The sequence below is a fragment of the Callospermophilus lateralis genome, chromosome 6, assembly GCF_048772815.1.
Source record: "Callospermophilus lateralis isolate mCalLat2 chromosome 6, mCalLat2.hap1, whole genome shotgun sequence".
NCBI classification, from domain to species: domain Eukaryota; kingdom Metazoa; phylum Chordata; class Mammalia; order Rodentia; family Sciuridae; genus Callospermophilus; species Callospermophilus lateralis.
Genome location: NC_135310.1, coordinates 81,054,030 through 81,067,446, shown reverse-complemented (window position 1 = coordinate 81,067,446; position 13,417 = coordinate 81,054,030). Strand labels below are relative to the sequence as shown.

The following is a 13,417-nucleotide window of genomic DNA, read 5'->3' as shown; positions in this document are numbered from 1 at the left end:
AGTAAATGGAAACTCCATCTTTTAACTGCTTGGCTGAAAACAAGTTGACTTCTTTTATTCTCATATACATATTCAGCCAATCTGCAAATTTTATTTGTTCTACCTGAAGGTGTCTCCAGAATCTAGTTTCACCTATATTATCACTTTGGTTGAAGCCTTTTTGCTTGGTTTATTATAGTGACCTCTGAATGAGGCTCATTGATTCAGTTCTTGCTTCTGATCTAATTTAACAACAGTCGATTTTCCTCCAGACATCCTCGTGTCCTCGCCAGGTGTCTTCTCAGTCAGGGCTTCACTCACCACACACTCTAAAACTAACTCCTGTGTTGCAGTCACTGGTGTTCTCCATTCCCCTTTCTGCTTTTTCTCTTCTAACTCATCTTCTAACATGCTATTGTTTGTTTATTTGATTTGTTGTTTTGTGTTCCCCTGCAACTGAATGTGAGCTCTAAGAAGAAAGGAATGTTTGATTTGCACAGTGACATTATCCCTGATTTCTACAACAGTAGCTAGAACAGAATGGGGACTAAATTAATTTGTCAAGTGAACTATTTCTCCTTAGCTATTTTACTGTTGCTATCTGACAAATGAAACAAAGGCTGTTGGATTTGTCTCACTGTAATTTTCTAAGAGCGCTAACAATAACTAGACTTCTTAAGGCTAACTGATTATTAAGGCATATAGACTAGAGGTGTGGTTCAGTGGTAGAAAGCATGCTCAGCATGTGTGAGGCCCTGGGTTAAATCCCCAGTGCCCCAAACAAAACGAAAAAAAAAAAAACAAATAAGGTATGTGTGTTACCATGTATAGCAAGTCTTCAGTAAATATTAGATTACTTTATACATTTCCTTTCTCCATACTTACATAAAATTTCAGTCATGAGAATAAAGGAATAATCACATTTGTTTTTATCAGTTTATATTTCTTGATTTAATTGCTTTGATTAAAATTCTTTGGCTAATATTTATTACATTGTCATTTTACTAAAATAGTGTTAAGCTATTGACACTTGTTAGAGGTGTTTATTTCACAGCATGCTATCAGAGGATGAGGAGGAGTAGTCTTAATGGTATTTTAAACATTTTTTCCCTTGGAGTATAATGACGGGATTAGCTTATTTAAGTTAATGTTCATGTGATGAAACTATGGTGCATATTTTCTGAATTCAACTATATTATTCAATTTAATTATTAAGATGGAGTGAAAAAAATCAACATGCCTCAAAGAAGGTGAGTTTTAGGAAATTACCAGCCATACTATATTAAGAACATCTAGAATGGTCATGGAGCTATTAAGAATGGTCAAGACACTGGTCTACCTAATGTAGTTCTACATTCATTATCTTCCCATGAAACTGATAAACCATAACTCAGACACTGCTAGATGCTCTGTTTATTTATTTGATTTATTGTTTTGTGTCCCCCTGCAATAAAATGTGAGCTCTGAGAAGATTGGGATGTTTGATTTGCTCAGTGATGTTAGCCCCTGTATCTGGAGCACCTGTAGTCCAAGCTGCTGGGGAAACTGAGGCAGAGGCTCACTTGAGCTGAGCCCATAACTTCAAGGCCTGCCTTCAAGGCAATAGAGTGAGATTATCCCCCAAACAAACCCAGAATCCTAGATCTGAGACTATCTCTGTAAAGTGAAAATAGGGCACACCTAGTCCAGTAGGTTATTTTAAGAGTTTTGCCCAAACTAGGGACATTGGGGGAGTAATGGGGGGTGTACTTGCGCGCCCGCGCGCGCGCACACACACATTTTATTTTTTTAAGTTTTCATTTGCTCCAAAAGTTTTGGGTCTTAAGATAGTCATAATATCCTGCAGGTCTTTTTTTCTGATCTGACAACTGTAACATATTTCAGAATATTCGCTTTATTCTGTCCTGAATGTCTTTAAGACTGGTAATTTGCTCAGTTCAGATACACTACACAATATTGTGCACCTCAGTCATCTTTCCAGCCCTGCATAGTAAGTTCTAACAGCATTAATTTGTGAGATTGAGAACCTGGCCCAAGGTTAGATAGCTGATCCAGTGAAACTAGAATTCAAATGAAGGTATTTCCTTCTAGTCTTGCGTAATTTCTGTATTTATATAGGGGTGAGTGTGTGTGTATATATATATAATATTTTCTATGATCTTTAACTTTTATTATGGTACAAAACTATTTTATTGTATGAATATATCACTGTGTGCCTTATTAAATAGAGTATACAAATAAGATGTGCCTATTAGATTCACGGTCAGGGCATCAGTGTTGCATGCAGGACACAACAGAATGCTCTCTCAACTCATTGAGATTTGCAAGGCTCATTGCCTTCTACAAAATGGCTTTATGGTACTGTTTTTAAATTTGTTTACTCTATTTCATTGTTTTCTGCTGCCTTTTACTTTATCACAGTTTTATGTCCCATCTCTTAATTTGCTACTTATCTAAGTAAAACCAATAATACTTTTTCAGAGTTTTGTACCTAAAGATTAAAAATAAGTTGTGCTTGAAGGCTTGATAGATCTTTTTTATTAGTGCAGTTTTTGCACATTGACCTCATATGTAGTACTTGGACTCTTCTTATTCCTTCCTGGTATCTCCTGGGTAGTCAAGGTTAAATGACTGTTTTACGTGTCAGAAAGAATAGATGAATATAATTTTTTTGTTGTTGTTGTTTATTTTTGCAATGCTTGGGATTGAACCTAGGCCCTTGTACATGTTGGGTAAATGCTCTATCACTGAGGTAAATATCCCTGGCCCTGATGCTTAATATACTGGCATTATACACTGGCATTTTTTTAATTTTTGAAAGTTAGATACAGTAGCATGTTCTATCAATACTACTTGGAAATTGACCTTTATAGCCACAGCAATTTCACCTTGACTATGAAGATCCTAAAATTATACTTGTGAGAATACCTCTTTTATGTTAACCTAACTCTGAAAATTGGATCTACTCTACTTTCACAACAGAATATTCTGGTAGTTTGCAATTTCTATGTATATTTTTAATATTTTCCATCACACAGGGTGTGATGGCACATACCTATAATCCCAGTTCCTCAGGAGGCTGAGACTGGAAGATCACAAGTTTGAGACCAGCCTCATCAACTTTTCTCATCAAGCTGTGGGGTAAAGTTCTCCTGGATTTGATCCCCATTATCATGTGCCTGCACACACTCACACATGCACAGTATATTTTTCCTCCAGCACATAAGGAATTAGCTTTGCCACACACAGTGGACAAAAACACATCTAAGAAATGATATTTCCCTGATTAAAGTATCCACAAAAAGTTGTTTCAATCATATATGTGATAAGATATAGAAACTTTTAAGCTTATGACTTTGAACTATTGAATGTCCATTGTCAGAGGTGGTTGGAAATGGTTTCTTACTCTCATGATTAATTTTTTCCTTCTATATTAAAAGAAAAAACTGAGAAACTTTTTAATTGTTTATGTCAGTATTTCCTTCAGAATTTTCTCAAAATTCTGTCTAATAAATTTAAAAGCTTTGTGATAGTATATAAATGGTATATTCTAAACTTTTATTATTTTATTGTATTATATAGGTATATCAGGTGTTGAATGAAAAGAAGCAGATATATGCTATTAAATATGTGAATGTAGAAGAAGCAGATAATCAAACTATTGATAGTTATCGGAATGAAATAGCTTATTTGAATAAACTACAACAACACAGTGATAAGATCATCCGACTTTATGATTAGTAAGAATTCTTTTTTAATTTAAAAACTTATTTTGCTATAATACTTAAGGTAGATACTTATTAAATCTTCATTAATATAACCTAGCCATTTATTTATTGTGTTGTTGCTTTTATTCATTTGTTTTTAATTGCAGTGAAATCACAGACCAGTATATCTACATGGTAATGGAATGTGGAAATATTGATCTTAATAGTTGGCTTAAAAAGAAAAAATCAATCAATCCATGGGAACGCAAGAGTTACTGGAAAAATATGTTGGAAGCAGTACACACTATCCATCAGCATGGTATTTAAAATCTCTTCATACACGTGAAGTCTATTTCTTAGTGGTGGTATCTTAGAGAAATACAACTATGATTTTACTGGTACCTTTAACTAGATGAACTAGGAACAAACTTATTTCTTAAAACACTGTCTTCTCAAAGGATTTGGGCATAGATTCAAATTTCTATATCCATGATGCAAAATGTGTGTTTCTGAGTACTGATGTAATCTGTGATCCTTATCGCTAAAAATTTAAATTGTGGTACATCTGATACTTTAGTATTCAGGCCTCCTAAAAATATGATATAATTGCATTCTCATTCTCCTAATGATTTTGTATTATGTACTGTCTATGAGAGCTAGCTTTTGTTTTTTTACTGTTACCCCATGGTTTCTACTTGTTCATGTTTCTTTTTCTCTTCCTTTACCCTATCTTTAAAAACAAACGGTTAAATAACTAACTGATTTATCTTCTCCTATTCCTGTAAGTTAAAGGGTAATTAACCAGTGATGAAGATCATGGCTGTGGGCATGGAGGTGTCAGTAGGATTACCTTCTGGCAGTACCAGTTATGATACTTTCAGCTGGGCAGCTAACCATAGTGGTCAAGAGAGACTTTGAAGCCAAACTGGCTGGCTTAAACTCATGGCATTGTCACTTAGTCCTTGTGCCCTTGAGCAAGTTGCTCAAATGCTCATTGCCTTAATTTCCTCATCTTAAAATGAGGATAATGATACTTACCTCAGCATCATTATAGGGATTAAGTGATTCATTATAAGTAAAAAACTTGGAAGAGTGTCTGGCACATAACACATATTATGAAAATACAGAATATTTTAAAAATGTGAAAAATCAATTGGGCTGACTGTTGAAGGAACCAAGTTTATTGTAGGTTGTGACTTACAGTAACAATAAGTAACAGTAATATCTGCCTTAAAAATCTGCAGAATGTTTTACTTTGTCTAATAAGATGGATTTTTCTTTTGAAGGCATTGTTCATAGTGATCTGAAGCCTGCCAACTTCCTGATAGTTGATGGAATGCTTAAGCTAATTGATTTTGGAATTGCAAACCAAATGCTACCAGATACAACAAGTATTGTTAAAGATTCTCAGGTAGGACTTTTAATGGTTGGTTACCATGCATTTGAGTGTAGTTACCTTGCTCCTGTGAAGTATTTCTATCTACCTCATTCTTCAAAGGATTTGCATCCTTTTTTACAAGAATATAACTATTTTATAAGAATATAACTATTAAGAGATTTGAAGTAATGGTCAAAATAATTTAGAATAGAAAGTCAAGATCATATAGAAATACACCTACAATTTTGAAGGATTTTTCTATAGCCAGAAATCATCTTGATCCTGATTCAAAATTGATTTGAAAGTCTGGTTCATAGTTTCCTCACAGCAACCAAAGAGGGAATGGCAGTTATATGGTTTTTATTGTCCATGGGACAAGGTTATTTCTGTACTTTCAGAGAAGCAAACTTTTTCTATGACTTATATTGGGAAAAATAATATTGGGAAAAATATTTAAGAGGGACTTCATAGTGAAAATGTTAAAATCAGTATTGAATTTAACAACACTTTTGTAATAGGATATGCATAGCAAATGTAATGGAGTTGTCCTATAATGACAAAAGCAAAACCAACAAAGTTTAATTAAATGATAATTTGGCTTGGAGCTAAAATGAAGTTCCATGTATGTAGATTTCAAATGGTTCCTAATCAGCAAAGTCAGACTTTGTAGAAGAATAGATGGGCATCATGCCCTTAAAACAATTTATTTGCAACATTCTTTATATCAAAAGTATGACCAAACACTGAATTATAAGATGAGTTTGAAGATGTCTTCTGTACCAAGGCCCTAAAATACAGGATTCTGTGCTACAAGCAGAACCATTTATTTTAGAATAAGAGGAACACATTGTAAGGTTGGCATTATCCTACTGTAGAAACTCTTATGTGACTTAGATTGGATGCCAATCCCATCTCAGCACAAGGGGCCAAGGAGTCCTAGGAGACAAAGCTGGAAGGCTTCTTTTGTTTGTTGGTTTGTTGGTTGGTTTAAGAAAGGAGGAAAAATGTTTAGTCAGTTCTAGCACAGAAATGACTGATCAAGTCCCTCAAAGTTTGTGGCGATGAGTAAAATTTCAAACCTGAACAATTTTTTAAGGCAGGTATTACTAGTTAGCCACTGTAATCATAGAAAAAAACCACAACATTCTGAAAATGAATCAGTTTTCTGATTCTGACCCTAATCTTTTGAGAAAAAACTTGATATTGTGTTGGTGGTTATTTGAATTTTTCAAGCATATCATGAAATCAATAATTATCCAAGTTTCCAAAAATCTTAGAATACAATTTACTTCCCCTTTCCCTTCCCCTTTCCCTAGTACTTCCCCTTTCCTCCTCCCTCTCCCTGTCTCCTTCCTCTACTCTACTGTAATTCTTTTAATTTGTGCACATATATATATGTATGTATATATGAAATTCACTGTGGTATAGTCATATATGTACACAATGGAATTTTATTCAACCTTAAGGAAAAATGAAATTATGACATTTACTAGTTAATGGATAGAACTGGAGAACTTTATGCTAAGTGAAATAAGTCATACTCAAAGTCAAAAGTCAAATGCTTTCTCTAATATACAAAAGCTAGAATAAAATAAGGTGGGGGCGGAGTAAGAGCAGGATCCCATGAACATAGTAGGGAGGTCAGTGGAGGAGAGGCAGGAGATTGAGAACAAGGGAGGAGATATGGGAAAAGGGAGGAATGTTGAAATAAAATTTGATATTTGTGTGTTTGTAAAAATGTAAAGCAGAATGAACTATGTTCATTGATTTATATCTTCTGTGACTTGGCAAATAGGTTGGCACCATTAATTACATGCCACCAGAAGCAATCAAAGATATGTCATCCTCAAGAGAGAAAGGGAAATCCAAGTCAAAGGTACTGTAATATATCCCATTCACCTGACATCTGTCAACTTGTCAGAAAACTCTTAAGTTCTAAAACTTAGTGGGTATTATAAAGACCTTAACCTTCTTAAGCAGATTGTCATAGATTTAATTTTACCCTTCTGATGACTTGACCTGATCTTTAACACTGTTCTTTTTAATATAGTGACCCTTCCTATGTGTTCCTATAAGAAATGCACCGTGGGTATATATTTTTCTTAAGTTTTAAAATTAAATGAAAAAAAAATTAGCCCTAATTTGAACACTGAAAATAGCACTGAGTTGATATCATTCACAGTCTCTTTGTTTCTTCTCTGATTCTTACATTTTGTTTTCACCATTTAATCTTTTTTGAATTTTACATTTCAAAGTATACCTGGAGTATGTAATTTTTCCTGAGCTGCCACTGGCTCTTTTTCTTCCTTCTTTCCTTTCTCCCTTCTTTCCTCCCTTCCTGCAGTGCTGGGGATTGAGCCCAGGGGCACTCTAACTCTTAGCTAGATTCCCAGCTCTTTTTATTTTTTAATTGGCTGAGTTGCCCACATTGGCCTCTAACATGGTAATCCCTCTGCTTCAGTGTCCCAAGTTGCTGGGATTAAAATAGTGTATCACCACTCCCAGCTAACAAATATGTTATTTTATAAATTTGTTTTTATGTCTGTTTAGCTTCTACTCTTCTTCTAAAATTTAGATTTTTGTCTCGTGATTGGATTTATCATGGTTTTGTTGATCTTAACTGGGCTTTAACTTCATTTGTGGATTCTATTTTCATTTGCTTTCCAGTTTATGCCTTTGTTTCAGTTGCTTTTTTTTTTGTTTTCTCTTTAGTTTTATTTTTCCCCTAACTTTTGGATATAAATAATAACATTTAATTATAGAGCTCATCCTCATAATTAAAACTATGCATTTTACTCTGAGTTTTACTTTGGCTGCTACATTTACTGTTTTACTGTGGTATTTCTTATTTTCATTAATTTCTAAGGTTTGTAATTTCAGTTTTAAAATTGTTTCATTTTTACTTTTAAGATATTTTAAATTCCACCTAGAGTTCAGATGTTTTTCAATTGTCAACTCTGTGATTTAATATGTAATGGTAAATCTCAGATGGATTGAATAACCTTATTTTTACAGTGGCCTCAGTGATTCTAGAAGACAGAAGTTTTATTTCAACATGAATCTCAACTGGTGAAGGGCACAAAAACCCTCCCTGTTCAGCTGCGTTGTCAGCTTGGTCTGCCACACTTACCAGTGAATACCTCTTGACTCCTTTGAGTTTCTTCTCAGGTCCTTAGGTGCCTTCCTTGCTTCCTCTGCTTTCTGTTTAAAAATGTTTCTACTGTGTAGGGCTCATGACTTTTGATGGTTTGCACCTACCCACTTGCTATCCAGAGTTCATGGGTGTACCTTTTCACCTCGCTTTGTTCTAAATATTTTCCATGTGTTGGCTCTGCTGTCATACTGCCCTATGTGTCTTATATGGGGATTAGGAGAAGTTATTGAGTACTTACTATAACCAGAAAGTATTCTCTGGTCAACCATATTCATGGTTATGTTATTTAATTTCCATTACATTGTGTTCTTCCCCACCTGGCAATGCTGCATGTTGAGCCTTACACATGCTAGGCAAGCTCTCTAGCACTGAGCCATACCCCAGTCCTACGACAATGTACTTTTATTTGTGTTTTAGAGGTAAGGAGACAGAGACATAGAATTACCAGCTAGTGATAAGACCAGTACACAGGCCCTGCCCAGCCTAATTTCTGCAATTTATATTCTTAAATTTAGGGTTGCTCAATATAAGCAACCATTTAATGTATACATACTTTGCATTTTTACAAAAATGTATTGTAATCCAGTAATTCTGGGGAAAACAAATAAAATTGATAGTTATATTTTTTATTTTCTTATTTTCATAAGCTGACAATTATTTAATATTGTATCTCAATTGAAGTGATTATGAGTTTGTTGAAGGTTTAAAGTGAAAAGCTCATCTCTTGATGAAATAACCAAATGTCATGAAAATCAGAAAAAGATACTCTGTCATGTAAACATAATCTGGTACTTTCACATTTATTGAGATTTTATTATGATTTTATGATAATTATGATTTTAAACATATAACTTTGTATTAAAATAAAGTAACTTGCTTTTCCTTTTTTTCCCCCCCTCTCCTACTTAGATAAGCCCCAAAAGTGATGTTTGGTCCTTAGGATGCATTTTGTACAATATGACTTATGGGAAAACACCATTTCAGCATATAATTAATCAGATTTTTAAGTTACATGCCATAATTGACCCTAATCATGACATTGAATTTCCTGATATTCCAGAGAAAGATCTTCAAGATGTGTTAAAGGTAATATTACTAGTATATGGATATAGACAGATATTTCATATGATTAATGGTTTGTTTGAAAGAATAGCTGAAATGATCAGAATTATGGCTTAAATAACTGGTCTACTAAAAAAATGACTAACTGAAGTAGCTCTTAAAGCATGATTAGTTTACTTCAAAGGTATTTGAAAGCTTAATGAATACTTGAGAATTTTGCAAAAGTGATTTGGGGTAAAGAATATTATTTGAGTGGGATATTTGGAAAGCAGCTTCTGTAATGTGATGCAGTCTGGAAATATTTTATCAATTCACTTTTTAAAACTGCCCCCCCCCATCTTTATTTATGTAGTGTTGTTTAATAAGGGACCCTAAACAGAGGATATCCATTCCTGAGCTCCTGGCACATCCATATGTTCAAATTCAAACTCATCCAGGTACTATTTCTTTATTGTTTATCACCAGATTTCTAATACAGGCAACCTATTAACTATGATAAAAACAAGAATCTACATTGGCTACTCTTTTGCAGCCTACCTCCTTCCCTAGGGAAATTGCTATTTTGACAAATAATAAAGTAAATAAAATTTCCTTTCTTTACTTGATGGCATTTAGTTTTTTACCTATCCTAGATAAGGGAATGTGATCAGAGGTAAATTATGAGAATGCCAGCTACAAGTGGTGCATGCCTGTAATCTCTGCTACTTAGGAGGCTGAAGCAGGAGACTCACAAGTTCAAAGCCAGCCTCAGCAATTTAGTGAGACCCTGTTTCAACATAAAAAGGACTGGGGATATAACTCAGTGGTAAGGGCTTGCCTAGCATGCATGAGGCCCTAAGTTTAATCCCCATACTGACGGAAGAGTGGTGGTGATGAAAAAGAATGTCAGTTATTGTTGTGTGAAATAGAATGTGAATTTTTAATGGACTTAAGTTTTTCTTATTGGTTACCAGTGTGTTAATTATATTTATTTTATAGGTAACCAAATGGCTAAAGGAGCCGCTGATGAAATGAAATATGTTCTGGGCCAACTTGTTGGTCTGAATTCTCCTAACTCCATTTTGAAAGCTGCTAAAGTAAGTATGTGTATTTTCTACATTGGTTTGAACTGTTCTGTATAGTTTAGTGAGTTAGGCACTCAAAAAACAGGTAACACAAATAAAAGTTGGTCTAATCATCATGTCATTTATGAAGTATACATCTATAGTTAGACACTTAACGTGATTTTTGATAAATACAGATTTATATAATTTATAGTCTTATTATGTATATAAAGTACATTTAAAACAGTTCTCTGTCAGGTCTTAACTAGAATAAATTTAATAGAGAAATTCTTTTAAATCATTCTATTTCAACACCTTTGTGTGTGTATGTGTGTGTGTGTGTATGGTACCGGGGATTGAACTCAGGGGCACTCGATCATTGAGCCTCATCCCCATCCCTATTTTGCATTTTGATTTAGAGACAGGGTCTTGCTGAGTTGCTTAGTGTCTCACTTTTACTGAAGCTGTCTTTGAACTCGTGATCCTCCTGCCTCAGCCTCCTGAGTAGCTGGGATTATAGGCATGTTCCAGCTCATCCAGCTCAACACTGTTTTTAACACAGCTTTTGAATTAATTCTTTCTGGCCAAATTTTACTAAGCCTTAGAGAAATTACACTTTTTGTCAGATGAAATGGCTCCTATAAAATATACATAGCGATCAGTATATTTACTGAAACCTATATCAGACTTTTCAGCCTCCTGATACCTGTTTATATCTATTTCATGATTTTTGGATTTCAGTGTCATCAGTCATGTCTAGTGCCTGTGAATGTTTACTGACCAATTGGTTTAGCTATTTAACAATTACTAATTGTCTATTTCATTATAGCATTATTAGATGAAAGGTGAACTAAATAGCACTCTAGCTCTCTGTATAGGGGTAAATCAATCTAAGTTGCTAAGATCTTAGTCTTATTTCTTAAGAAATTTATTATATGTTCACTATTATATTAGCATTCAAATAAGGTTACTTTTCTCAAATGCTGATGGCTAAATCAGTGGCTTTAAGAGTCAAAATCAGACAATCTGTTTTGTAATTCCTCTTTATTTCATCTCTCCATGCTTTTAGTTTTTACCAATGTATTGCTCAAAATTTTATAAATAAGGTGTATTAGTCACCTTTAACACTGATGTTATATTCCTTGAAGGCAAAGGTATCTGCAATCTTCATAAATTAGATGTTCACTAAGCTTTTTCAATCAGTCTTTTTTTTTTTTTTCCAATATCTATCTAATATACTGTCAGCACTCTCTATCTGTGGGTTCCACATCTGTGGATTTAGTCAACTGCAGATTAAAACTATCTCAGATTTAAAATTTTGTGTGTGGCAGTACATACTTGTAATCCAAGCTTGATACTCAGGAAGCTGAGATTAGAGGATCACAAGATCCAGCGTGGGCAATTTAGAGAAACCCTGAATCAACAAAACAACAACCAGAAAAGAATTGCTTCTAGGGCTGGGGATAGAGCTTAGTTGGTAGAGTGCTTGCCTTGCATGCACAAAGCCCTGGGTTCAATCCCCAGCACCACAAAAAGAAAAAAAAAATTACATCTATACTGAACATTGTCTCTGCAGTGAAAAGTTTGAGCATATACACTTTTTTCTTATTATTCCCTACAAAATAAAGTATAACAACAATTTACATCACATCTACAATGTTTTCAGTATTTTAAGTGATCTGGAGATGGTTTTAAATAGATAAGAAGCTATGTGTGTATATGCAAATACTATGGCAATTAATATAAGGGACATCTGTAGTTTTTGGTCTCTGGCGTAGGATCCTGGACCCAGTCCCCTACGAATGCCAAGGAATAATTTACCTAATTATAATTTCTTACATAATAATTTTTAATGTCCTCTGATAATTTAAGTAGATCTGAAAATACTTCCTATTAAGTTTCACATTTATTTAAGTGACTTTATGAAAAAATAAGGGAGATCAAGAAAGTCTTGAAGATTTACATATATGCTTAATAGCTATGTTATATTTCTTTTATGGGAAAATGGAACTGCATTACATGATAGCTAATTTTTAAGGTCAAATTAGCTGTTTAAAATTTTTATTTCTTGGGCTGGGGATGTAGCTCAAGCGGTAGCGTGCTCACCTGGCATGCGTGTGGTCCGGGTTCGATCCTCAGCACCACATACAAAGATGTTGTGTCCGCCAAAAACTAAAAAAAAAAAAAATATATTAAAAAAATTCTCTCTCTCTCTCTCTCTCTCTCTCTCTCTCTCTTTTTAAAAAACAAAACAAAACAAAAAAAACCCTTAATTTCTAAAAAAAAATAAAAATAAAAATACATAAAATTTTTATTTCCAATGTTTTATAAGATAACTTCCCAATTATAAGAATAAGAGAAATAATTTATTACATTTAGAATATGTCAATTTATTACACTTAGACTATGTTATCTTTAATAATTTGATAATACATTGAATTTTAAAAATTACAGAACAGATTTGTGTTTTAATTTCAGACTTTATATGAGCGCTATAGTAGTGGAGAAAGTCATGATTTTTCATCATCCAAGACTTCTGAAAAAAAATGGGAAAAAAAATGATATACAACTACTCATTAACTGTCAACACTATAAAATACATTGAACTGTTGGAAATCTACTCTTGAAAACCACTTCACTCTGAAATGCTATCAGCAAAAACATTCAGTAAATTATTCTTAAAAAGAAACTGTAAAAATAACAACTACTAATGGCACTGTATATATTAAATTGTAAAATTGTTTTCTCTGTTTTATGTTTTTCTATAAATCAAATCTAATTGATAGCATTTCATACTTGGAATACTGGGTAGACAACTGAAATATATTTTGAAGAATATACTTTGTAAATAAAGCTTTATAGCATTAAGTAACACAAGATTTCAAAATTGTAAAATTATTTTCTTCTATTTTTTTCATTTTTCTTTTTGGTACTGGGGATTGAACATGGGGGTATTTTACCACTGAGCTATAGCTGCAGGGTTTTTTTTAGAATTTTTATTTTGAAACAGAGTCTTGCCAAGTTGCTGAGAGTCTTACTAAATTGCTGGGGCTGACCTTGAACGTTTGATCATCCTGCCTCAGCCTCCCGAGTC

General features: G+C 33.7%; 1 protein-coding gene across 2 annotated transcripts in view; it reads left to right on the top strand.

The window, feature by feature from the left end:
• The window catches only part of Ttk (TTK protein kinase), a 36,236-nt gene extending 23,351 nt beyond the window's left edge, over positions 1-12,885 (top strand). For both annotated transcript variants that reach the window (XM_076859983.2, XM_076859982.2), the window contains exons 14-21: positions 3,562-3,719; positions 3,854-4,005; positions 4,973-5,097; positions 6,860-6,940; positions 9,128-9,304; positions 9,633-9,717; positions 10,259-10,356; positions 12,802-12,885. In XM_076859983.2, the coding sequence (XP_076716098.2) occupies positions 3,562-3,719; positions 3,854-4,005; positions 4,973-5,097; positions 6,860-6,940; positions 9,128-9,304; positions 9,633-9,717; positions 10,259-10,356; positions 12,802-12,885 (960 nt within the window). The remainder of the gene's footprint in view (positions 1-3,561; positions 3,720-3,853; positions 4,006-4,972; positions 5,098-6,859; positions 6,941-9,127; positions 9,305-9,632; positions 9,718-10,258; positions 10,357-12,801) is intronic.
• Positions 12,886-13,417: the final 532 nt, after the last annotated feature.